This window comes from Oncorhynchus mykiss, chromosome 17, assembly GCF_057628025.1.
Source record: "Oncorhynchus mykiss isolate SJ-2025 chromosome 17, ASM5762802v1, whole genome shotgun sequence".
Classification (NCBI taxonomy): Eukaryota; Metazoa; Chordata; class Actinopteri; order Salmoniformes; family Salmonidae; genus Oncorhynchus; species Oncorhynchus mykiss.
The window spans coordinates 47,388,249-47,415,563 of NC_143038.1; the positions used below are offsets into that span (position 1 = coordinate 47,388,249).

Genomic DNA, 27,315 nt, shown 5'->3' on the forward strand with positions numbered 1-27,315 from the left:
ACCCTTTGTTTTACTACTGTTGTAGGGTGTATCCATTCATTCACCCAACTGCAAGGTCATTGTGGTCATTATGGATTAAGCTTTGATAAGATGTGGATGTTATCCTATGATGCATTGCCATGACAGTATTGTACCGTGGTGTGCTACACAGGCAGAAGAACAGTCACTTTACCCTGGCGAACTATGACAATTTGTTGTTTCCTTGTTGATGGCGCTTGGGGACACTTGGCTACCGCTAGTAGAAAACACACTAACTGCATGAGTGGGAAAAAACTAACTGCATGAGTCGTGAGGAAATTAATCAGTGACTCGCCTCAGGCAAAAAGTTACTTCTGTCTCTTTAAACAAATCAGGGGAAGAGGGGACATTAGTCAGGGCTTGATGTGGTGTAGCCAACGCTGGGCTACTGTAGGAAACGGGCCACTGGGATAGTCTTCAACTTCCTCTAAAGTCAGCTTGGGCTCTACAGTGGCCTCATTTTCACTGAGGAGGCTTCAAAGTTAAATGTGATGTGTTCTTCTTTATACAGTTACAATCATACGCAGATCAAAAATTACGTATTTTTTTATGGTAGAAAAATCTTCTAACACTCAGAAAGGAGAAATAGTAGCATTCTGTTTACATCAAAATGCCTACCAGCTCAGCTACACACATTAACTGTACTGGCTATACCCCATGTAAGTACCTATCCAGAAACTGTACAGAAGACAGTAAGAGACATTATAGTGAGCATCCGGTCTCCACCCTGCAGTCACCTGAGCCTGTTCTGTTGTCTATACGGTAACCTGGGAATAAACAGGGCCAATGTTTTTCTGTCAGGCATCCCTCTGGGACGCCCTCCCACAACAGGTGCAGGGTTCTGGAACAACAGCTCTCGGTTGCTAGGTGAGCTGGGCCATGTGAGGAGCTTGAAAATCCATTTTTTGGAAGCATTTACTACCCCTGCCCTCTCCAACTCTCTGTTTACTGCAAATATGAATCATTAAGGCTGTGAAAATGGGACCAGTTTTAGGCAAGAGGAGACACACCACACACTTTAAACTACTCAAGCATGGTAAATATCAATGAGAGAAAGTGTACCATTTTGTGGCAATCCAATAGATATAAAACCGGCAATTCAAAAGCTCTGAAAGCATTATACTGTGGAGAACTTGACAAAATGTACCTATAAAATCATGTGGCACTTTGAAATACAAGCATTTCCAAAAGGAAAGTAGGTTTGTTGGATTTCTCCTCAGATTTTACCATATATTAACATGTAATGTTTTCATGAGGGACTTGAAAGGGTAACCTTATTAAACCAATTACAACACACTAATGCCACACACACGCCTCGTCTCCAACCACCATATCAAATCTCCCCAGTTGACAAGGCACTCAGATTTAAACAAAAAAAAATAAAAAATGGGGTTCTGTTCTCTTCAGCAGAGGTGAGACAGAGGTGCTTATCAAACACAACAACAGCCAATGAATCACACAATAGATAAGAGTCACCAGAAGAATAGGCACACACAGAAACCTTTCAGTCTCAGCCCATAGCTGGCATCACCTCCACTAATCTTTATTTAATCTAATGCGGTGATAACAGAGACAATGATTACCATGACTAATTCACATGATCCTTAGATTAGTGTAATTGTTCAGCTGCGTCTTTTAAAACAATGGTGTGTGAAGAAACAGGGGGATTAAATGACGGGCTGTAACTAACTCCTCCTGCTGAGACCCCTTTACAGATCTAAAATGGAAACGGGCGTTTCTGTGCTGCTAGGTAACTGAAACGCATGGTCTCCTCTCCTAAGTGAAACAGAGTGGTAGAGAGTCCTCAGATGGGCAGTTTCTCCCTAAGGACGTGAAGGCATACAAGAGTTAAGATAACGCTGGGACGACAACACTACACGCTCCTGGCACTATCGACAGGGCTTACTCAACACAACACCAACCCACCAATCATACTGACAGTTTGCTGGAAGAATACACTTCATTTATTCAGTTGCAGCTAACCTGGTGTGACTACCATGTAAATCAGGTAGGGGTGATGGTATATAAAACATTTTTCTATATCCCATCCACTGATTCCAGTCACTAGTAGTGAAGGTGAAAGAGTGGCATAATTGTGATCCCACCCCGCCAAACACACTGTAGCATGGGCCAGGTGCAGTGGTGGAAAAAGTACCCAATTGTCATACTTTAGTAAAAGTAAAGATACCTTAATAGGAAATGACTCAAGTAAAAGTGAATGTCACCCAGTCTATACTACTTGAGTAAAAAACTAAAAGTATTTGTTTTTAAATATACTTAAGTATCAAAAGTAAATGTAATTGCTAAAATATACTTGTATCAAAAGTAGCCAGGGGAACGCTCCAACACTCAGACATCTTTACAAACTAATCATTTGTGTTTAGTGAGTCCGCCAGATCAGAGGCAGTAGGGAGGACCAGGGATGTTCTTTTGATAAGTGCATGAATTGTACAATTTTCCTGTCCTGCTAAGCATAAAAGTACTTTAGGGTGTCAGAGGAAAATGTATGGAGTAAAAATTACATTATTTTCTTTAGGAATGTAATGAAGCAAAAGTTGTCAAAAATATAAATGGTACAGATACCCCAAAACACTGAAGTAGTGCTTTACGCCACCTGCCAGGCGATGAACCTGGACCAGATGACAGGCTTACACGAAACAACACTGCTGCTTTTTAGAACTAGCCAGACCAGAGGTGAGTGGACTAAAACCGAGACTGTAGGAGCGTTATATGAACAACAGTATCTAATATCTCACCAAACACAATCCTATGATCTGCCAAATTCAAATTCAGTTGGTGTAATATTGGAGGCTTTCCATGAGGCATTCCTACGACATGCTTTGATTTTTTAATTGATTAATACAACATCAAACACTGAAATATAAAGCTTTCAGCAGTTGTGTGCTATAGGCTACTGATAGAACTAACCACAACATAAAGAAGTGCTTGATTAGATCAAAGTAAAAGTCTGAAGCAGCAACAACCGTGTTGTACTGGGGCCTCCTTTCATATATGGGGCCGAGTGTGTGTAGAAATATGCTGCAGCGCACTATACTGTAGTGAGATTGGAGCTGAGGAGATGGTATATAAAGCATGTTAAAGGTAAGAGCTAAAAGTAGGTTGTTGTATGTGAGTATTCTCAGTCCATTTGTCCTGTACCAGACTGAGTCAGCCAGGCTTAATCATTCGCTCAGTCCTTCCCAATATGAGTGAAATTGATGGCTGCTCTGCTCTGTTATTTTTTCTCGCTTTCCATCATACTGCCATCTGGCAACGCCCACGGGCCCCTGTAGTTCCACACCACACACAAGCATGGGAACACAGACACACATACATATGCGAGCGCACACACAGCAATTACCTACCCACCCACATGGAGTAGGCAATTCAGCACCCACACACACACACACACACACACACTCATAGAGCAGCCAATTGACCCCCCACACCCATACACAGTGGCTCTCAGCACAGTGGGAGAGTGTCAAATCCAACAGTCAGTCATGTTGAACAACAGGAGCTGTAGATTGCATCCAGGACATCCCCATCAACCCAGCCTAGTCTGGGATAGATCTGGAGAGGAGAGATTGACTGCTCTCTCAGAGGCTTTGTTTGAGCAAATATTAGAGCAAGGCAAAAGTTTATGATTTATGAATCACGCTAACACAGGCATACTGCATGTCTTGATCATATTACTACTGTGATTACCCAGCAGGTAGGCACACCCAGTAGATGAAGTTGAAATGAGCTAGCCCGCTCAACGCGGTACAGACCCTGATCTAAGTGAGATTGATGAGGATCACTCTGCTGAGTTGACATGGCTCACGCACACCATCATCCTCCACAGTTCAGCTCTCACACACCCACAGCAGTATGGACCATGTGAAAGAGTGGTCCTCAACCTGAACCTCAGTGACACCCACTCACTATTAGAACAACATATTATGTTCTCCCACACAATCAGAATGTGTCCAATGGAAGTGGCAGAAACACTCTTTACATTGGGCTCCCGAGTGGCGTGGCAGTCTAAGGCACTGCATCTCAGTGCTCACTACAGACCCTGGTTCGATTCCAGGCTGTATCACAACCGGCCGTGATTGGGAGTCCCATAGGGCAGCGCACAGTTGGCCCAGCGTCATCCGGGTTAGGGTTTGGCCGTCATTGTAAATTACTTGCCTAGTTAAATAAAGGTTAAATAAAAAATAAATACATTGATTTAGCATAATATAGAAGATACCCTTAAGTGTCTAATCCACTGAAGAGACCATAAGAGACTACCACTATAATTGATCACCATTGTAATCAGTGCCGGTGGCCCATTTAATTAGCTGCATAGACCTGGAGGGAATTCCAAAGTCAATATGATATCCTAAAACATAGGCAGCAGATCCTGAAAGGGGCATTCTATCTGTGAAATGAATTGGAGTGCAGACTGCGGGGTTAATTGAGGGTATCATATCTAGAGATGATAACATATAGAGATCGTTGCATTTCAAAATGTGGTGGTGGTGGATACGAGTCCCTCACTGTATTGCTGCAGAGAATATCTGAAGCCAAACAAAACTAAAAACACCCTCTACCTAGCTAGCTAACCTAAACCAGAAACACAGATCTACAAAAACGCATTGCTTGACAGTCAATATTATCATAGTGATTTGTAAAAAAGAAGGTCTGGTCTTGCCAAGATTTGAACCACACAAGAGGGTATGGTTTTAAACTGTATACGCTGTTTATTAAATGGAGATAACCCAATGGTCTAGTAAAAGTGACAATTATGTACTTGTAAGAGCAACCCTTTAAAAACTGAATCCATCTTTCTAGAAAGGAGCGAGAATCCAACCACATTTCATGATTTTATCCAACTAGAACAGCGGTTAACTTTAAAGAACATAGTATATGTCACATAGGGAGAGAGCAGGGCTTGGGTGAAATGAACTCATACAACTCCATAACCATCAGATAAAGCAGAGGGTAAAAACTCTGGTAATCACTCATATTAGCATATTTCCATTCCCTTCTCATTCTCCCCATCCACTCTTAGTTTGTCTACTTCTCTCACCTTCAGCAGAGAGAAACCAGATCGTCTTTGATATTTTCCTGATATGCATAATATTTGGAGCAGTGTGCACATCTTTCCTTCCTAAATCTGCTTTAAGTGGAAAAAGAAGACCCATTTGAGATTGAGGCTGAGATAGTAATTGCTTAGCATTAGAGTACCTCAGTATCTTCAAAAAATTGAACATTTTAAAAGTTCTTCCTTTGCACCAATCCTCACAGCCCGTCTCTACAGCGTATTCTTTGTTACACTTTTCAATTCTAGGTATTTTTTACCAGGGGGCATTATTAAGACAAGGCGGCGCACTCTCTTTCTCCCTCTCCATCTGTAGCCATACATAATTCAGCACTTCCTTCCATTATTCCTCCCAGAGATACTCTGCTGCTGACCAGCCAAATTACTATTGTTTTCCCCCTCTCAGACACACTCATCCCTGTAATGCTACAAGCTCTACAGGACCTCAGGCCAAGAGAGGCCCCAGGAAGGCAATACCAAAGATACCTGTAACTAACCAAAGATATATCGTCAGCATCTTTTCCAATGGGAGCAAATTAAGCATAACGGGCAGAAAAAGCAAGGTGGTGGGCAGAGCCAAGGACGACCTAGCGAGATCCTATTGCCATGTTTTGTCATATTTTCATTAGGGAACGCCTTCTCTGTGAAGTGCGCAGTAACTCAATTCGCCCTTGCACTCGGAACAACGCAATTTTTTGAAACTTTGGTTAAGTCTACAGTTCTTAGTGCACCCTGTTCATAGCAGATTCTAGTTTGGGAACAGAAAACTGTATTGAGATTGAATGTTTAAATCGATACTGAAAATGTGCAGAATGTCAGCCAAGTTTCATCTAGCTCCATCATCTCCCACCATATTTGCTTCAGATTTATATATCCTGTGAGACATCTTGTTCCATCTGTGACAATACCACACTCTGGTGCACCATAATGGACCTGGCCTGTCTTCAAAGGACTCATATTGTAAGACCCTGATGTTAGCTCAACAAAAACAGAATGTGTCGTTGATCCAGACTTCCTCCTACACATACTTCCTTTTTACCCGTTCATAATCTTCCATTGATCCCTGCTGGATTGAGATGTATGGTTTTTACTCACTTTTCATTCTCTCCAACAGTGGGGAAGGGTAGGAAGTATGAACAGTTAACCGGCTGGCGCATGTTTAACGCAGTCCCACCTAATTGGTCTAGGGATTATTAAATCAACTAGTCATCACACTGCCTGTCCAGCTGAATGGGTTCCATCACTGTATAGGCCTTTAGCCAGGCTGTAACATGTCAGGGTCAATATATAGACCCGAGGGTAGGATGACATGAATGACTGATGATGTATACATCCATAGAATTTCCCATGGGACATTAGATATGAAAAGGAACTTTATGACCATGTGGCAAGAATGATGTCGTTGCATATTGTCATTGTTGTGTCTATGACCGGAATGAGGCTATTCACTATAAAATACAGGAGATGAAAAATGTTGAACGTATGTGCAAGTGGTTTTCTATGTGAAATGTACGTTTGTTCATTTATTTATTCGAATCCGCATTAGCTTTTGCAAAAGCAACAGCTACTCTTCCTGGGGTCCACAAAAAACATGGCAAGTACTAAAATCACTGATACACAAGGACAGTTACACAAATTCAAAATACAACAACAAAATTATACAAACAACGTAACTAAAAAAATGGTGTGTTACAGTGCGCTTGTGTGTTTCCCCTCACAGTCCCTGCCATTCCATGAGTTGTCGTTGAATCTGTTTTTAAAAGGTAATTTTTCAGTTTGCTTGAGTAATTAGAGATGGAAGGGGGTTCCATGCGATCATGGCTCTGTATAAAACTGCGTTGCTGTGAATTCATTTTGGACCCCTGGTGGCATGTGTTGTGGGGTATGTAATGTGTCTGAGCTGAATGTTATTTGATTATGCAGACAATCTGTAATTTGTCACAGTAATATTTCTCGTAAAAACTAGACGAGAAGCAGTTACTCTCTCGTCAACCCTCAACCAGGAAAGACCGGCATGCATGCTGTTGATGTTAGTTCTGTATGTGCAGTTAAGGACAAGGTGTGCTGCTCTGTACTGAACCAGCTGCAGCTTTGCTAGGTCTTTCTTTGCTGCACTTGACCATATTACCAGACAGTAATCAAAATGGGACAAGACCAGGCCTGAACAACTAGTACAGTTGTTTTTTGTGTTTTATAAGAAACGTACCCCATCTTCACAACAACTTTGTCAATATTTATTTTTTATTTTTTCCGTTATTTTACCAGGTAAGTTGACTGAGAACACGTTCTCATTTGCTGCAACGACCTGGGGAATAGCTACAGGGGAGAGGAGGGGGATGAATGAGCCAATTGTAAACTGGGGATTATTAGGTGACCGTGATGGTTTGAGGGCCAGATTTGGAATTTAGCCAGGACACCGGGGTTAACACCCCCTACTCTTACGATAAATGCCATGGGATCTTTAATGACCTCAGAGAGTCAGGACACCCGTTTAACGTCCCATCTGAAAGACAGCACCCTACACAGGGCAGTGTCCCCAATCACTGCCCTGGGGCATTGGGATATTTTTAGACCAGAGGAAAGAGTGCCTCCTACTGGCCCTCCAACACCACTTCTAGCAGCATCTGGTCTCCCATCCAGGGATTGACCAGGACCAACGCTGCTTAGCTTCAGAAGCAAGCCAGCAGTGGTATGCAGGGTGGTATGACTTTGTATGATAATATGACTTTACCATGATAATTGACCATCCAATGTTATACCTAGGAGTTCAGCTTGCTCAACTTACTCAATGGTCACACCATTTGTGTACAACTCTAATTGAGGTTTAGGTCTTAGAGAACATTTTGAGCCAAATACAATGCTTTTAGATGTATTTAAGGACAGTTTATATCTACGAAGTGAACTTTCTTAATATGTTATGAAACATCAAATCCAGAGAGAGGTCACTCACCAGTATAGTCATTGAGGCACTCGCAGGTGTAGCCTCCCTCTCTGCTGCGACACAGGCCGTGGGCTCCGCAGGGTTTGGAGTAGCACAGGTCGATCTCTGTCTCACAGTAGTCTCCTGTGAAGCCCGTGGGGCAGCGGCAGCGCAGCCCGGCGATGGGGTGGATGGGCCGGAACAGGATGGTGTCGGACGCCACAAAGGGTGCCAGGCTGTCGAACTTCAACACAGACACACACTTCATGTAGTTCTCACAGGGCTCTCGCAGGCAGATGTTGTCATCGAAGGGCAGCACCTGCTGGGAAGAGATATGGGCCAGCAGGCTGCGGTTCAGGTACAGCCTCTCTTGAAGCTCCTCAGACCCAAAGAACTCTGCCCCACCACTGGCCCCTGATGCCCCTCTGCCCACCCTGTCGCGCCCCCCTCCTCCCCCGGGCGGGTCCTCCCTGTGCGAGGGCACGGCAACAGACAGGCTGACGTTGAGGATGCGGGCGCTGACGTCCGTGTCATCCTGGATGTTGAACACCACCACGTCCTCGCGGTCAGCTGACAGCACACGGGCCACGCCCTCCAGGAACTGGGCCAATAGCAGGGACAGGAAGTGCTCCTGGGAAGTGTTGGCCAATCGCAGTGTGATGCTGTTGGAGAGCATCTCGTCTGTGATGATGGTGACCTGGAGCAGACACTGGGCCGACACAGAGTGGATCCCATCTGACAGGAGAGAAAGAGGAGAGGAGCACAGTATTAATAATACAGAACCTGGATTTATATCACAAACAGTAGAGGTTTTTCTCTGGATATATAAGGGGCTTAGATGGTGGGAGTGGCAGGAGGCTTGGCAATCAATGCGACTGGGTTCAATCCGGGTAAGACATTTTAGAGGCCCCCCATCTTGGCAGCAGAGAGAATTTAGCAGTTTTCAAGATTGTTTCCTGCAATTCTACACATTTTTCTACACATTTTGCCATGGCTAATGCAATGCTCAAACATTTTGACAAAATCAACGAGGGTCCCAATTTTTCAATTCTCCCGAACTGTTTTAGCTTTTATTTTGGTGATTGTTATATTATTATATATTATTTTTAAAAAAATGGAAAGTACATAGAAGAGCTAATACACCTGGTTTATACTGAAAGCCTTTTTCCATCCCCAAAATGTATAATAATAAACCATTTTTAAACTCAGTTTGGACCTTTTTTGCATGTATTCACAACACAGATATCCATCTCCCTGCATCCAAAGGGTTAATAAAATAAGGCTATTCAGTTGTCTGTATAATGAGCTATACACATCTAAAATGTCCTTTCCCCTTCACATACAAGGACAGCTCATCCTTCTCTAGCCTTTACTACTGTTGTTTGAAACGCCATCCTATCAATTCCTTCCCATGGCCTTGCATTACAAATACATCTCAGCCCACAATTATCCAATACCTTATATACGTCAAACCCTATTGAGTGATTCCTTTAGTAAGCTGATTTGCAGAACTCATTCCAGTTACTGTAAACCACATTGACAACACAGAGGAAAACATCTTAAAGAAAATGTCATCTTGAGGACTGCACAGTGAGTGAAATAATGAGAAAAAAAAAACTCGGACAGGCTCATCATCAGAAATAACAAGAGACAAAAAGTGGAGTAACAAGTAAGCCATGTCGCTAACAAGCAGAAAAGACCCATCAATAGGAAGCCATTCCAATTTTAAAGGATCCTCTCATCAAGAGAACTTACACAACATCAGTGCTAGCATTGAAAAAAGACATGGGCTGAACCTGAACCATATCACAGGTGCTCCATTAAAAATAGATGCCTTCAGGTTGCAAATTTATTCAAAGAGCAGAAATACATAATGTATTCTGTTGTTCAGAACTCCTTGATAGTAGCGGTACGTGGATACAATCACCGGGAAAGCCACGGAAAGAAAGGCCATATTACAACCTGTGTTATGATAATTGCATTGTTTGTTCTATAACCTGTTAGTTCATATGCCTTGACATCACAAGTACAAATCCCTATCTCCATCCATGGCTAACTTAGGAAAGGGACGATTTTAGATAGCTAGCCATCGGAGGACAACGACACGAGACGCAACAATTAAAGTTTTCTGTCAATGACATTTGGCTTCTGATGTAATTGGTGTGAAGCCAAATCCAAAATGGGCTTCCCTTTTTTTTGGTGCGCCAGGACCCTTCACAGCTGAGCTTACTCAGTTTAGCTCAACGTTGATTGGCTGTTATTTAATTTTTTTTAATTATCAAGTGAAGACAAATGATCGCTGGCTTCCCTTGCATTCAATGCTACGGGCAGCAACAATGTCATACTTTTTGTGACCAGAGATGAGATAGATGGGCTACACACACAGACAAAAGCGGGGCTGTTTCATTCGCTCGGATGCTTTCTCCGGTGAGATACATTCAGTCTCTTGCGAATTGAAGGACATTTATGAAACACAGAGAGATGAAGTTTTTCTCTTGGTCCATTTTTTTAGGGAAACCTGGCTTCCTTGGCATCTGTGAATACATGCCTCTGCTCCTGACAAGGCAACATGATCCCAGTTCAGGAATCATAAGTTAGACAATCACGGCCCTCTCCAACATCATCCAACCATCTCTTCTCACCAACTCAAATGGACTCTGTGGTTGAGGCATTTGTAAGGATTTGTAGGTATACAATACATTTATACAACATATTACTGGTGTTATTGATGTTCTCTGTTACAGTATCATCCAGTCTCCTGTCTCCGTCTGTCTGGATCTTTGTGAAAATCAATAGATAAAATTGTCCAAAAAAGATCTGAAACCAATCCTATTCTTGACTCTGTTATACATTTGATCTACAGCGTTGTGTGTTTAAGGTCAGCAGAGAGAGAGCGGGTTTATTTGTAGCAGTGTTTGCTAGTCTGTTGCCTGAAGGGCAAACATAAAACACGCCTAATCAAATCAAACCTGTCGTGAAAACAAGCCCCAGCCTCTTCCTCCTCTTCCCTTTCCACTGTAATCAATAGTCTCTTTGTCTGGGGGCTCTGGATGTGGGCCAGAGAACAGAACAGAACCCCTCAGCTGAGCTTTGGTGGAGGAGAGAACCCAACCAACCACACAAACAGGCAGCAACACTGTGGAAGCTACCGGATCCCAGGCTGGCACAGGACATGTTTAAACACCCAGCGCCAAAATGAGAGAGAAAGTGGGAAGAGAGTAGAGAAGCAGAGAGAAAGGAACACTGAGCAGCATGTCTTGACACTGCTTTAATCCTTCTGCTGCCACTCCCGCACTGGAACACTTCAGGCCCTGAGCAGAGTGAACAGAGCTGGAGGGAGGACTGGGAAGGGGCACTTCTCTCTCAGACACACATATCTGTGTTGTCTGTGCATACAGAAAGGTATTCACACAGAAACAAATTGGTGAGGAGAACGTGTCAGAGGGACATTAAAAATGGAAAACAGTCAGATGCTTTGGGAAAGAGGGGCAAAGCGAGATTCAATTTAACATTTAATCTAGGGAGATGAAAGTAGTGTCTCGGTGCCTTTCCCACACAGGCTTAGCTGTGTACATTGGCACGCCTTGTATCAATCATGAAATGGTAACTGCACAGTAAAAAAGTTGTCTAAGAAAGCTTATACCACATCCTATCCTTCAAGTCAACGTAGTGACGAGTGGCACCAGTGCCATCTTTATCATGACAGCACTGAGCTCATCACAATTCAGCAAACTCATCCTTAAACGTGGCAATTCACATCTTGCTTTCACTTTTTAATCGTTGTTGACATTTGCATGCTGAATCATATGTTACATGTCAGTCAGAAGACCTTCAGCAGCTTTGATAAGTTGCATAATTGAAAAATAATGTAATATTTTAATTATGTCACATAATTGGCCTATTTAAGTATATACAGTTGAAGTCGGACGTTTACATACACCTCAGCCAAATACATTTAAACACTTCCTGACATTTAATCCTAGTAAAAATTCCCTGTCTTAGGTCAGTTAGGATCACCACTTTATTTTAAGAATGTGATATGTCAGAAAAACAGTAGAGAGAATGATATATTTCAGCTTTTATTTCTCTCATCACATTCCCAGTGGGTCAGAAGTTTACATGCACTCAATTAGTATTTGGTAGCATTGCCTTTACATTGTTTAACTTGGGTCAAACGTTTTGGGTAGCCTTCCACAAGCTTCCCACAATAAGTTGGGTGAATTTTGGCCCATTCCTCCTGACAAAGCTGGTGTAACTGCGTCAGCCTCCTTGCTCGCACACGCTTCTTCAGTTCTGCCCACAAATGTTCTATAGGATTGAGGTCAGGGCTTTGTGATGGCCACTCCAATACCTGGACTTTGTTGTCCTTAGGCCATTTTGCCACAACTTTGGAAGTATGCTTGGGGTCATTGTCCATTTGGAAGACCCATTTGCGACCAAGCTTTAACTTCCTGACTGATGTCTTGAGATGTTGCTTCAATATACATATAATTTTCCTTCCTCATGATGCCATCTATTTTGTGAAGTGCACCAGTCCCTCCTGCAGCAAAGAACCCCAACAATATGATGCTGCCACCCCCGTGATTCACGGTTGGGATGGTGTTCTTCCGCTTGCAAGCCTCCCCATTTTTCCTCCAAAATAATGATGGTCATTACGGCCAAACAGTTCTATTTTTGTGTCGTCAGACCAGAGGACATTTTTCCAAAAAGTACGATCTTTGTCCCCATGTGCAATTGCAAACCATAGTCTGGCTTTTTTATGGAGGTTTTGGAGCAGTGGCTTCTTCCTTGCTGAGCGGCCTATCAGGTTATGTCGATATAGGACTCGTTTTACTGTGGATATAGATACTTTTGTACCCGTTTCCTCCAGCATCTCCACAAGGTCCTTTGCTGTTGTTCTGGGATTGATTTACACTTTTCACACCAAAGTACGTTCATTTCTAGGAGACCGAACGCGTCTCCTTCCTGAGCGGTATGGCGGCTGCGTGGTCCCATGGTGTTTATACTTGCGTACTACTGTTTGTACAGATGAACGTGGTACTTTCAGGCATTTGGAAATTGCTCCCAATGATGAACCAGACTTGTGGAGGTGTACAATTTTTTTCTGAGGTCTTGGCTGATTTTCCCATGATGTCAAGCAAAGAGGCACTGAGTTTGAAGGTAGGCCTTGAAAAACATCCACAGGTACACCTCCAATTGACTCAAATTATGTCAATTAGCCTATCAGAAGCTTCTAATGCCATGACATAATTTTCTGGAATTTTCCAAGGCACAGTCAACTTAGTGTATGTAAATGTCTGACCCACTGGAATTGTGATAGTGAATTATAAGTGAAATAATCTGTCTGTAAAAAACAGTTGGAAAAATTACTTCACTATAATTTGGTGTTAAGAAATTTGTGGAGTGGTTGAAAAACGAGTTTTAAATGACTCCAACCTAAGTGTATGTAAACTTTCGACTTCAACTATGCCTAGTTGCCTATAAATACTCCTTCAGAATTCACCACGATAATATAAAGCAAGATAATAGCGTATCACTTATTTTCAAGCCTGGCATTTTAGGATTCCTTTTTTCTTTGCCCATCATCACAGGCAGTCATGTAGCCACTGATCCCCAAATGGAGCAAGAGCCAGAAAATAGGACAACAAAACACATGGAATTGAGAAGCTTAAAGTTTAGGCTACGTATCAGGAGAGCAGACATTCCCTTAATTATGTTCTCTGCCATGTGGCATTCTTGGATGAAGGCTTGGGCAGAGGTCCATGACAGACAAAAAGACTTGGAAACAGTATGCGAGGAGAATCTGCTCTTTAATAGAAACCAGACAGTCTTTCAAAAAAAGGTGCCTCTGTAGAGAAGGAAGCTCTGCTTTAGGAATGGGGCTTGTTGCTGGGAAAAGGGGGTGGGGGGGGACAGAAGGGATGGTGAAGGGACAAGGTGCCAGCTCTGGAGTGTGACAGCCCTGCCAGCCCTATGGCTGACCCCCCCATGGCCTCTGTGTGCCAGGAATGCTCTCAGCAGAGAAGTGGCGCCAGGGAGAGATTAAACACACACTGAGCCTGTATGAGCGCCAGGCCACCACTGTGTGTGTGTGTGTGTGTGTGTGTGTGTGTGTGTGTGTGTGTGTATGTGTGTATGTGTGTGTGTGTATATATATATATTTATGACAAGATTAAGACAAAGCGTCATCGGTAACACAGCCCGCCAGACTCTAAATACAGTATAGTAAACTCTTCAGGGATCAAGCTATTCAGATAATGTTGCTGTAAATCTAGATCCCATTTATCATTTGATTATGTCAGAGTGTGAAATCCTTTTCTAATACTGTCCCTATTCAGTTCGGATCCCAAACTAGTATACATAACATACACATGACTTTATGTTATTGTTACCACACACCCTGACCTATATCAACCCTGGGAGAAGCTCTAAATCTGATAGCCTGAGGGTGGGACAATAGAGGACCTCTCCACTTTATGGGAGATGTAGGCCATACACGCCCAAAAATGCTAACCTCCAGTGTTATTGTAATTGTGAGAGGTTAGCATGTCTTGGGGGTATTAATTGTGAGAGGTTAGCATGTCTTGGGGGTATTAATTGTGAGAGGTTAGCATGTCTTGGGGGTATTAATTGTGAGAGGTTAGCATGTCTTGGGGGTATTAATTGTGAGAGGTTAGCATGTCTTGGGGGTATGATATTTGTGTGTCCAATTTACTCACTCATCATAACTTATAATTCATTCAGGATTATCTGTAATCATGATAGCATCCACATTCATGTAGTGTGTTTAGAAACATATTCTATTCTTATTTTCAATAAAAAATGACTCCAAAATGACACAATACATTATTTAACAGTAATTTCTATTGGGCACAACAGAGTGCTGGAGTACAGAGTCAAAAACTAAAATTGTTCACCGTCCCAATACTTTTGGAGTGCACTGTACATCTGTTTTAACTTCTGTTGGAATATGTCATGTATAAAAAGAGACTGCTCTGTAGAAAACATCCAGTCCCAAATCTAAATCTCTAGTCATTATTTTATACTGCTTGCTACTGCAAACGTACAGTGTGTGTGTGTGTGTGTGTGTGTGTGGGCTTACACATACAGCAGAGAAAGTTCTCAGGCTGGGGCCTTTGGGAGGCAGATAGACAACTTTCATTGTCTAAAATATTAATAGAATCCTGTTTCCAACCATCCGGTAAATGTTTAATGGCACAGATTCAGCTCCCTTTGGTGCATTACTAAAGAAATGTCACCTCAACACAATGAAAAGGCTAGAAAGGATTGGATGACTTCCACCATCTATAGCCAACACCGTGATAAAATTACAGTTTGGGTCAGTTGAACCTAGCCAGGCTGCCAGCCTGTTAGGCAGCAAGTAGGCAGTCACCAAACAAGCCTGGCTCGCATGACAATTCAAAAAAAGTATATTGAAAATGTGCAAAGAATTGAAATGATTTGTAGAATTTGATTGAGGTGATGCTCAATGTAGCTACAAATGTTGACAGTTGAAGTTTCCTGGGTGAAGTTGAGTTACAGTAAGGGGCAGAAGCAGAGAGAGGGAGAGATACATACCAGAGAAAACTGAAGAGAGACAAGAGGGAGCGCTTGAGATACATACCAGAGAAAACTGAAGAGAGAAAAAAGGGAGCGATAGGGACAAGAGGAGAGGTAGAGACTGAGAAAGAGAGATGGAGAAGAGAGGACTAGAGAGGGAGACAACAGAGAAGCTCTTGAAGGAGTGTGACCGGCCTAATTCGAGCACAGTGCTCTATGTCACCGGTGCCCAAAAAATGCCAGCCGAGTCACAGTTGATCAGGATCATGTGGGCAGTCACCCCAACACTGAGGACAGAGATGTCCCCTATGGCGCGTCCATCCCTCCGCCCTATCCATTTCTTTCTAAAAACCCCAGACACATTGGGATAAATGTTTACGTATATGTACATTATATGTCAGTCCAAAGATGGAAACAAGACAGCAACTGTTGTTAGCCTCCAGCTACTGTAGGGGTCATACACTTAGCATAAAAGACAACCACATCAGTACCATTCATCTTCATTGCTATAAATCTTATATTAATAGCACCTTTTAACCTGGTCTCAAAGCAGTTATACATCACACTGCTGTCATCACATACAGTAGGAATGTGCAAGTGTAAGCCAGGCATTACATTGCATGTGCTGATCTAGGGCAGAGTGGGGGCTGTGTCAAGCAGCAGATGTGTGTTCCAGTAGACGAGTGCCATGGCAGAGCAGAAGGTACCTCAGGGTTAGTGGGTAATGAGGTTGAGCAGAGCCACTTCCCAGAATCTTGGTTATTTCAACACCAGCAGATAGAGTATGTGCAGCACGTTCAGTGCCAACTGACTACATCAAAGCCACGGTCCCATTTCCAAGTTCAATAGAGAGCAAGGTCATAAATTAGTAATCTGCTCTGAGAGAAAAAAGGCTACAGATATCTTCGCACCCTCTAAAATCGCAATCGCCAAGCTGTTCAATAAGCTATTGCATTTCTGTTACGGTTGCTAGTTTATATCAACGTAGGAACATCAAAATTCCCAGATTGAACTTATTGCACAGTTTGAATAAGGGGCGTGCCGTGTGAAATCTTGCACAGATCATCATTTCAGAGGCAATTTGTGTAACCCTCATTTCTGACGCTTCGTGTTTACCAAGTGCTGACCAACCATTAAACAACAAAGTCTGAAATATCTTTGTACACACAATTATCTTGACAACAGACCAGACTGTGTGTGACCTTGGGATCACATAGTTTCATTGGGGGAGACACCTGGATCTACACCATTCAATCTAATTAATATGAAGTGGGTAGGGCTGGCACAACTAACGTATAACTGTGTAGCTGACATGTATGGATAATATATATGTTTTTCTTTTTTGGAAACAACAGCTATTGAAGACGGGACAGCCAGGCATTCGTGTGCAATTTGACATGTAAACTCATGAGTATCACCCTCATGCTCTTAAGGAAATCACGAATGTCATGGATATATTGGAACTAGTGGATATATAGAGAGACTTAAATATCCTGACCTAGTGAGTTATACATGGCGGAGGCTCAATCAAGCTAGTCGTCTTGAGTTCTTTCTTATGTCATTCTCGTTGGCACCAAAAGTATATATTTTTTAAGTGTTGATAAGGGATAGAATGCAGTCGGACCATCAGATAATAATTGGCATATACATTGCTCTTACTGAATTTCCACGTGGCGAGTATACTGAACATTTAATCAAAGCCTATGGGATGATAAAAACAAGTTACCTAGGACAGAGGAATTTATAACTGAACTTTTTCTGACATAACATGGGTACAGAAAATCCCCTTATTGTATATATTCAGTACTCATTCAGTACTCATCTCTAAAACAAAAACAATTTCAGTCAAGAGTCCATACTAACAAAGGAAATAGAAGGTCTAACAGAACAGATAGATAGCAATACAAATTGTACCATATAGGCTCAGAATAAGTTAGAGGAAAAACAAATAGAAATGAAGGAACCTATTCAAGAAAGATCAAGTGTAATATATTATAAAAATAAACCAAACTGGATGGAATATTGGGAAAAATGCACCCAAATATTTTCAAATCTTCAACATGACAGAGTCACCCATGATTCACCAAATTATATGTTGAAAGAGGAAGTACTTTAAGCATATGTTTTTGTTTCAGTCTCCTCCAACTCCTCTAACAAAAGCTAATTGTATGAATTTATTTTCAATTAATAATGTCAAATTAACAGCCGTACAGAAAGACTCATGTGAAGGTGAAATTACAGAGGAGGAACTTCCTGATGCAATAAAATCCTTTAAGTCCTGGAAAACTCGAGGGCTGGATGGCATAACAGATGAGGTATACCAAACCTTTTCTGATATACTCAGAGGGTTAGGGTTAGGGTTAGGGTTAGGGTTAGGGTTAAGCACTCCTATGTAAATAGTAGATTATCAGACGCTCAACAAGGTGACCTGATTTCATTATTACTGAAACAGAATACAAGTGGGAAACATAAAGATCCAGTCCATTAAAAAAATTGGAGGCCCCTTACACATGTGTTGTGAGGCAAAAATTCTAGCAAAATGTATAGCGCGTAGAATTCAAAATGTATTGTCAGACATTATTCATTCTAAATTAGAAAGATTTCTTACATGGACGATTCATTGGAGATAATATAAGTCAAGTACTGGAAACAATAGAACAATATGAAAAATCTGGGAAACCAGGACTGTTATTCATAGCAGACCTTGAAAACGCTTTTGATAAAGTACAACTGGAGTTTATATATAACTGCCTGGAACATTTCAATGGAAATGTGGAAGACCCATTTGCGAACAAGCTTCAACTTCCTGACTGATGTGAGATGTTGCTTCAATATATCCACATAATTTTCCCTTCTCATGATGCCATCTATTTTGTGAAGTTCACCAGTCCCTCCTGCAGCAAAGCCCCCCCACAACATGATGCTGCCACCCCCATGCTTCACGGTTGGAATGGTGTTCTTCGGCTTGCAAGCCTCCCCATTTTTCCTCTAAACATAACGATGGTCATTATGGCCAAACAGTTATATTTTTGTGTCATCAGACCAGAGGACATTTCTCCAAAAAGTACAATCTTTGTCCCCATGTGCAATTGCAAACTGTAGTCTGGCTTTTGAATGGCGGTTTTGGAGCAGTGACTTCTTCCTTGCTGAGCGGCCTATCAGGTTATGTCAATTTTGGACTCGTTTTACTGTAATATAGATACCTTTCTACCTCTTTCCTCCAGCATCTTCACAAGGTCCTTTGCTGTTGTTCTGGGATTGATTTGAACTTTTCGCACCAAAGTACGCTCATCTCTAGGAGACAGAACGCGTCTCCTTCCTGAGCGGTATGACGGCTGCTTGGTCCCATGGTGTTTATACTTGCGTACTATTGTTTGTACAGATGATCGTGGTACCTTCAGGCATTTGGACATTTCTCCCAAGGATGAACCAGACTTGTGGAGGTCTAAAATTGTTTTTCTTGGCGGATTTCTTTTGATTTTCCCATGATGTCAAGCAAAGAGGTACTGAGTTTGAAGGTAGGCCTTGAAATACATCCACAGGTACATCTCCAATTGACTCAAATTATGTCAATTAGCCTATCAGAATCATTTTCTGGAATTTTCCAAGCTGTTTAACGGCACAGTCAACTTAGTGTATGTAAACTTCTGACCCACTGGAATTGTGATACAGTGAATTTACAAGTGAAATAATCTGTCTGTAAACAATTGTTGGAAAAATGACTTGCACAGAGTAGATGTCCTAACCGACTAGCCAAACTATAGTTTGTTAACAAGAAATGTGTGGAGCGGTTGAAAAATGAGTTTTAATGACTCCAACCTAAGTGTATGTAAACTTCCAAATTTAACTGTAGGACTGGTGGTTGTCACACACACAGCCAACAAAAACATATGGAAATGTCTGCTCTACCCAAAATTACAACCAACTAATTGGAACATCACCGCAAGAATGGAAAGTGTAAGGGGGAAAAAGTAAGGAACTTGTCTGTCGGCCCTGCATTAAAGACCATAATTGGTTAAAGAAAATTGTGATAAATAAAAAGTATACCCGTTTCATTTAAGGACCAAAAAATGTACAGCCGTGCCATTTAGATGACAAAATAGTTGGGAAGATATTTTACGTACCGATTCCATGGCACATGGTTTATAACCTGATATGCAAAATGACGCCGGATTCAAAACTTAGAATTAAAAAATTTAAATTATACAAAATTCTTGCAACCAATATAAAGTTATTTACTTTTCGCTGTAAATATATACGATGTCGCTAATGCTGTGGGTGATTCGCTGATCCACCTCTACGCAGACGACACCATTCTGTATACATCTGGGCCTTCTTTGGACACTGTTAACCAACCTCCAAACGAGCTTCAATGCCATACAACCATGGCCTCCAACTGCTCTTAAATGCTAGTAAAACCAAATGCATGCTTTTCAACCGTTCGCTGCCCACACCTGCCCGACCAACTAGCATCACTACTCTGGACGGTTCTGACCTAGAATATGTGGACAACTACAAATACCTAGGTGTCTGGCTAGACTGTAAACTTACCTTCCAGACTCATATTAAACATCTCCAATCCAAAATCAAATCTAGAATCGGCTTTCTATTTCGCAACAAAGCCTCCTTCACTTCACTCGCCAAATTTACCCTAGTAAAACTGACTATCCTACCGATCCTCGACTTTGGCGATGTCATCTACAAAATAGCTTCCAATACTCTACTCAGCAAACTGGATACAGTCTATTACAGTGACATCCGTTTTGTTACCAAAGCCCCTTACACCACCCACCACTGCGACATGTATGCTCTTGTCGGCTGGACCTCGCTATAGATTCGTCGCCACACCCACTGGCTCCAGGTCATCCACAAGTCTATGCTAGGTAAAGCTCCATCTTATCTCAGCTCACTGGTCACGATAACAACACCAACCCCGTAGCACGTGCTCCAGCAAGTATATCTCACTGGTCATCCCCAAAGCCAACACCTCCTTTGGCCGCCTTTCCTTCCAGTTCTCTGCTGCCAGTGACTGGAACGAATTGCAAAAATCGCTGAAGCTGGAGACTTATATTTCCCTCACTAACTTTAAACATCAGCTATCTGAGCAGCTAACCGATCGCTGCAGCTGTACATAGTCCATCTGTAAATAGCCCACCCAATCTACCTACCTCATCCCCATATTGTTTTTATGAACTTTTCTGCTCTTTTGCAGACCAGTATCTCTACTTGCACATCATCATCTGCTCATCTATCACTCCAGTGTTAATCTGCTAAATTGTAATTACTCGACTACTATGGCCTATTTATTGCCTACCTCCTCACGCCATTTGCACACACTGTATATACTCTTTTTTTTCTATTGTGTTATTGACTGTATGCTTGTTTATTCCATGTGTAACTCTGTGTTGTTGTTTGTGTCGCACTGCTTTTCTTTAGCTTGGCCAGGTCGCAGTTGTAAATGAGAACTTGTTCTCAACTAGCTTACATGGTTAAATAAAGATGAAATAAAAATAAATACATTTAAAATGTATATGGTGGATACAACCTTCCCAGCTCTGCAGATTTTGCTGCGAAGAGACAGAATCATTAGATCATTTGTTTGGTACTGTCCATATGTAGCTTGTTTTTGGTCACAGCTCCAGGAACCCTGCAGATAGCACTACTGGGTGATCTGAAAAGTCATAGTCAAATCGATCAATAATAATAATAATAATAATAATACAAAATAAATACTTTAAAAATAAATATATTTTCAATTTACTATCTGTAGAAACAATGAGAGTAGAAAGGTTCAGAACTTTAGTGAAACATCACAGCACAGTTGAAAAATATATGGCAAATGGAAATCCAACATGGATGGTGTTAGGAGATAGATGGGAGGGGTTGAATGGAGCTGAAGGTTGGGACTAATAACAACAAGATAACTAATGTAAAACATACTGTGCCGTAAAACGTATATAGGTTCAGAACTTTAGTGAAAGAGCACAGTTTGAAAAGACATGGCAAAAAGAACCGGATGGACATCAGAAATAGATGGGAGAGGTTGAGGGTAGAGGATGGACATCAGAAATAGATGGGAGAGGTTGAGGGTAGAGGATGGACATCAGAAATAGATGGGAGAGGTTGAGGGTAGAGGATGGACATCAGAAATAGATGGGAGAGGTTGAGGGTAGAGGATGGACATCAGAAATAGATGGGAGAGGTTGAGGGTAGAGGATGGACATCAGAAATAGATGGGAGAGGTTGAGGGTAGAGGATGGACATCAGAAATAGATGGGAGAGGTTGAGGGTAGAAGATGGACATCAGAAATAGATGGGAGAGGTTGAGGGTAGAGGATGGACATCAGAAATAGAGGGGAGATTTAAAAAAAAAATTTTTTTACCTTTATTTAACTAGGCAAGTCAGTTAAGAACAAATTATTATTTTCAATGATGGCCTAGGAACAGTGGGTTAACTGCCTGTTCAGGGGCAGAACGACAGATTTGTACCTTGTCAGCTCAGGGGTTTGAACTTGCAACCTTCCGGTTACTAGTCCAACGCTCTAACCACTAGGCTACATCGTTAGAGGATGGACATCAGAAATAGATGGGAGAGGTTGAGAGTAGAGGAAGGACAGGAGTAAAAACAAACTAAATAGAACTATTGTAAAACAGACTGTCTATAAAATGTATATAATATGTATAAGCTGGAAATACAGGCCTAAGCGTTGTTGTTCACTAGTTTACTCCAATTAGGGGAGGGGTGGTAGGGTTGGAGGGAAATAAATGATTTTTTTTTTTTTTTATGTACAAAAACAATACTAAATCATGGGTACACTCACAATGGCTGCATGGTAATGCAATAATTTCCATGGTAACGTAAAATGTTCATTAAAATGTCAACTGATTGTTGTAACGTCAGTTGAGTTGAATCACCAAATCACAGCACATATTTAAGTGATAATGCCCGATAAACTGGTGTTTGGAGGATATATTGGCAGGGGTGTTAGGCCTGAGACGAAGTCTGAGACAAAACCGTGCCAATATATCCTCCAAACGACGGCATTATAACTTTTATACAATGGGTTACCAACATATTCAAATAATGATTTACATATTTTCATTAAAAAATGTATTTGGATTAATTTATTTATTTATTCCGACTCCAGACCCCTACACATTCATTACTATGGTACAGCTGGGGGTGGATTTTGAATATTGAAACGTTGCAAATGTCAAAGAGATAGACAGCAAGGTGTATACAAATATCTGCTGTTGAAAACTAAATGTTAGTCTAAAACAAATGTGAAATAATGTCTAGATGCTTTTTATAATGGTGATCAGGTTTATAATTAGCATGGGTGGGCTGATGGAACAGAGTAAATAGTCATTTTAACATCATAGATTTAGCCGGCGGTAAATTGTGGAATAGACACCGGCTGGAATGCGCTTTTAACAAAATCAACAAAATTCAGGATTAAACCCACCCGTTGTATAATGACAGATACACTTCCTGCTTTTACTTGCTACTTCCTGCTCCTCGCAATGGCAGCCAGTCTACCCAATATGCCATTATTATTAACTTGAATGGGGATGCCCATTCTATTCATTCTACTTCTATGCAGTCAGAAGCAGAGGAGAAACAAAACAAAATGTTACTTTTTTGATATTGAAACTTTTATTAAAGGTGACGCAGTCATTTGGCTGTCCAATAACGTCATCCAAAATTCAATGACAGTCACAGCCCTAGACATAGCTGACCTAGGACCACTGTGGTAATACATTCATTATAGAGGGACTTTTGCACTTGGATGACCCTGGATAATTTATTACAGTTATTAAAGCTTCCTCAGGCTTGGGATTGTGGTAGTCATGGAACAGATTTGTTCTGCCAGCACCTTGACAGGATTATATGGCCCTGCTTCCAGTGGCCATTCATTACAGTCAAGTGCAATCAAAAGAGAGACCTACCTTTACAAAAAAGATGTGTCAGTGCACAGCCACATCAAAGTTGAGGCATGCCGTAGTCCATAAGGTTGAGTCTGTATGAAGTAGGCTACCTTTGAATGATCCACATGGATGTGAAATTGTGTAAAAGACAGACTGGAACATTCAACATAAAATAAAGATTGGTTTGTAAACACAAGGTGAAAATCGACAATTTAATGGGAGTATTTGAAGCCTGGCCGAGGTTGCCTAGGGTTTCATGGGAACTAAATTCAGTTCTCTTCCACCTGAACAGAGCAGTGACATACAGGACCAGAGAGCTCTCAGCAGGAAAGCAGGCCTAATCCACTGCTACAAGCCAATCAGCAAGCAGGGATCACAGTCCAATCAGAATTCCATCAAAGGAGTGGGGAAGTCAGTCCTCTGGAGACATTAGTGGGTTCACCTGGGTTAAAGATTTGGGGAGGAGCAGCCGAGCAGGAGTTTACCACATGTTGCTATTGTAGACGGGGCATTTTAGCAGGGTAGGAGTTGGGAGGTTTAAATCTCTGACTGTGGGAGTAGTAAAACCAGCAAGAGAGCCATTTGTTAGATCATGCTAATCAGTGGGTTAGGTCGCTCATTAAATCCGCCGAGCATGCTCGCTTAGTGATGTTCTTTTAATTAAAAAGCTGAAATTTGAAATCCTGGCGATCAAAAGGAAAAAGCGGCTCTTGAGAACATATTAAAACGTCATTGGGGAATGTGCTGGATGAATTAACCAGGGCTGAAACATGAAACAGGCTGCAGTCGCCTGCCAGCCTACATGGTGGTTAGTTAGTTAGTTGGGGGTGGGGGTTGCAACTTGGGGAGGGATGGAGCGAGGGAGGGGGAGTACTTGATGCTTTGCTCCAGTTACTTCTCTCCCATCCCCCACTGCATGATCCCCCGCAGGACCAGCAACGCCCAAAGTGACACTCCCCTTCTGGATACAGTCCCCCTAACGCCCCCCCCACCAGGCAGGCGACCAGACCCCCTCCCAAAAAACGGTTCACGTCACCATCTTTACTGTTCGCATTCCCACAATCCTCCTCAAGACTTCACCCTCACCACACATCCAATGAGAGGTTGTCTGACAACCCTGTAATGGACTGACTGAAGCTCAGACAACAAAGCATGATAGCGGATTTAATTCTCTAAGCTCCCACAATATTGTCCATTATACAACACCAAGTGCACAATGAACCAAGAATGGAAGCAGAGGCAGTTAACCGACACCTCAATGTAGACATCTGACTCAGAGACCAAACAGTCAAACCATATGAGCTCTGGAGGGATGGGCGAGTATAAAAATGGTTTAAAAACTTTTGGGATTGTTCACACTTTCTACACTAACGTAACTGTGGCTTGGATCACTAACTAAAGCATACATTATCCTGTAAGGAGGGCAGATTGGTGATTGTCCAAAACCAATGTGCCCTTGGCCTCCAGCAGCGTGAAGGGGTTAATGGCTTGGTCCCATTGTTGGGAGACATCTGCTGTATGATTAACATGAGCACTTCATATATCACACAGCGATCCCACGTAGCCCCTCTGTGTTACTGGGGAGGGGTGACCGTGGAGAGAGCATGTTCTAACGCCTACGCAACACATTTGATGTAATTCATCTCGGAATGATGTAAAGCCAATTAAATTGCACAAAATGAATTCATTTGTTCGACTGCATCATAAAATAACTGCTGAATGCAGCCAAATCTTCTTGCTCCACAATAAAACTAACAGTTGCCAAATGGATTAGTCATCTTTGGTCTGTGTCAGCGTGCACGTACGTGTACATAAGAATGGTCTGAAATGGGGGGTTATACAGTGCCTTCAGTAAGTGTACATACCCCTTGACTCATTCCAAATGTGTTACAGACAGAATTAAAAATGACTTTTTTTTCTCTCACACATCTACACACATTACCCCATAATGACAAAGTAATTTATTTATTTTTTAATTACAAAATTTATTGAAAATGAAATACAGAAATATAATTTACACAAGTATTCACACCGCTGAGTCAGCTGAGTCAACAAGTTACAATCACCAGTCTTTCTTGGTATGTCGCCAAGAGCTTTGCACACCTGGATTGTACAATATTTGCACATTATTATTCAAGCTCTGTCAAGTTGGCTGTTGATAATTGCTAGACAGCCATTTTCAAGTCTTGCCAAGCTGATTTAAGTCAAAACTGTAACTAGGCCACTCAGGAACATTCAATGTGGTCTTGGTAAGCAACTCCAGTGTAGATTTGGCCTTGTGTTTTAGGTTATTGTCCTACTGAAAGGTGAATTTGTCTCTCAGTGTCTGTTGGGAAGCAGACTGAACCAGGTTTTCCTTTAGGATTTGGATGAGTCCTTGCTCATGTCAAGCATACCATACCCATAACATGATGCCGTCACCACCATGATTGAAAAATATGAAGAGTGATACTCAGTGATGTGTTGTATTTGCCCCAAACATAACACCTTGTATTCAGGAAATAAAGTTAATTTCTTTGCCACATTTTGTTGCAGTTTTACTTAAGTGCATTTTTTTCTTCTGTACAGGCTTCCTTCTTTTCACTTTGTCATTTAGGTTAGTATTGTGGAGTAACTACAATGTTGTTGATTCATCCTCAGTAACTGTTTTAAAGTCAATATTGGCTTCATGGTGAAATCCCTGAGCAGTTTTCCTCCTCTCCGGCAACTGAGTAACGAAATCAAATCACATTTTATTGGTCACATACACATGGTTAGCAGATGTTAATGCGAGTGTAGCGAAATGCTTGTGCTTCTAGTTCTGACAGTGCAGTAATATCTAACAATTCAACATCAACTACCTTATACACACAAATGTAAAGGGATGGAATAAGAATATGCACAAATAAATATATGGATGAGCGATGGCCGAGCAGCTTAGGCAAGATGCAGTAGATGTTATGAAATACAGTATTTACATATGAGATGAGTCGTGTAAGATAAGTAAACATTATTTAAAGTGACATTATTTAAAGTGACTAGTGATACATTTATTAAAGTGGTCAATGATTTGAGTCTGTATGTAGGCAGCAGCCTCTCTGAGTTAGTGATTGCTGTTTAGCAGTCTGTTTAGCAGGCCTTGAGATATAAGCTGTTTTTCAGTCTCTCGGTCCCAGCTTTGATGTAGCTGTACTGACCTCGCCTTCTGGATGGTAGCGGGGTAAACAGGCAGTGGCTCGGGTGGTTGTCCTTCATATTTTTGTCCTTCCTGTGACATTGGGTGCAGGTAGTTTGCCTCCGGTAATGCGTTGTGCAGACCACACCACCCTCAGTAGAGCCTCCCCTCTCTTCACTGGCTCTCGGGTGGTTGTTGACTCTAACCCTATTACGGGGGCTGAGACACCGACTTACTGGTGCTCGTCCATGCCGTCCCTAGGAGGGGTGCTTCACTTGAGTGGGTTGAGTCACTGACGTGATATTCCTGTCCGGGTTTGGCGCCCCCCTCGGGTTCATGCCGTGGGGGAGATCTTCATGGGCTATACTCGGCCTTGTCTCAGGGTAGTAAGTTGGTGGTTTGACGATATCCCTTTAGTGGTGTGGGGGCTGTGCTTTGGCAAAGCGGGTGGGGTTATATCCTGCCTGGCTGGCCCGGTCAGGGGGTATTGTCGGACGGGGCAACAGTGTCTCCCGACCCCTCCCGTCTCAGCCTCCAGTATTTATGCTGCAATAGTTTGTATCAGGGTTGTTATATCTGGAGGTTGTTATATCTGGAGTATTTCTCCTGTCTTATCCGGTGTCCTGTGTGAAGCTCTCTCACTCTGAATGATCAGCTATGAAA

General features: G+C 42.0%; 1 protein-coding gene across 4 annotated transcripts in view; it reads right to left on the bottom strand.

Annotated features, from left to right (window-relative positions):
• Positions 1-27,315, bottom strand: part of celsr2 (cadherin, EGF LAG seven-pass G-type receptor 2) — a 79,437-nt gene that overhangs the window by 38,064 nt on the left and 14,058 nt on the right. For all 4 annotated transcript variants that reach the window (XM_021569344.3, XM_021569343.3, XM_021569342.3 and 1 more), the window contains exon 2: positions 8,040-8,744. In XM_021569344.3, the coding sequence (XP_021425019.3) occupies positions 8,040-8,744 (705 nt within the window). The remainder of the gene's footprint in view (positions 1-8,039; positions 8,745-27,315) is intronic.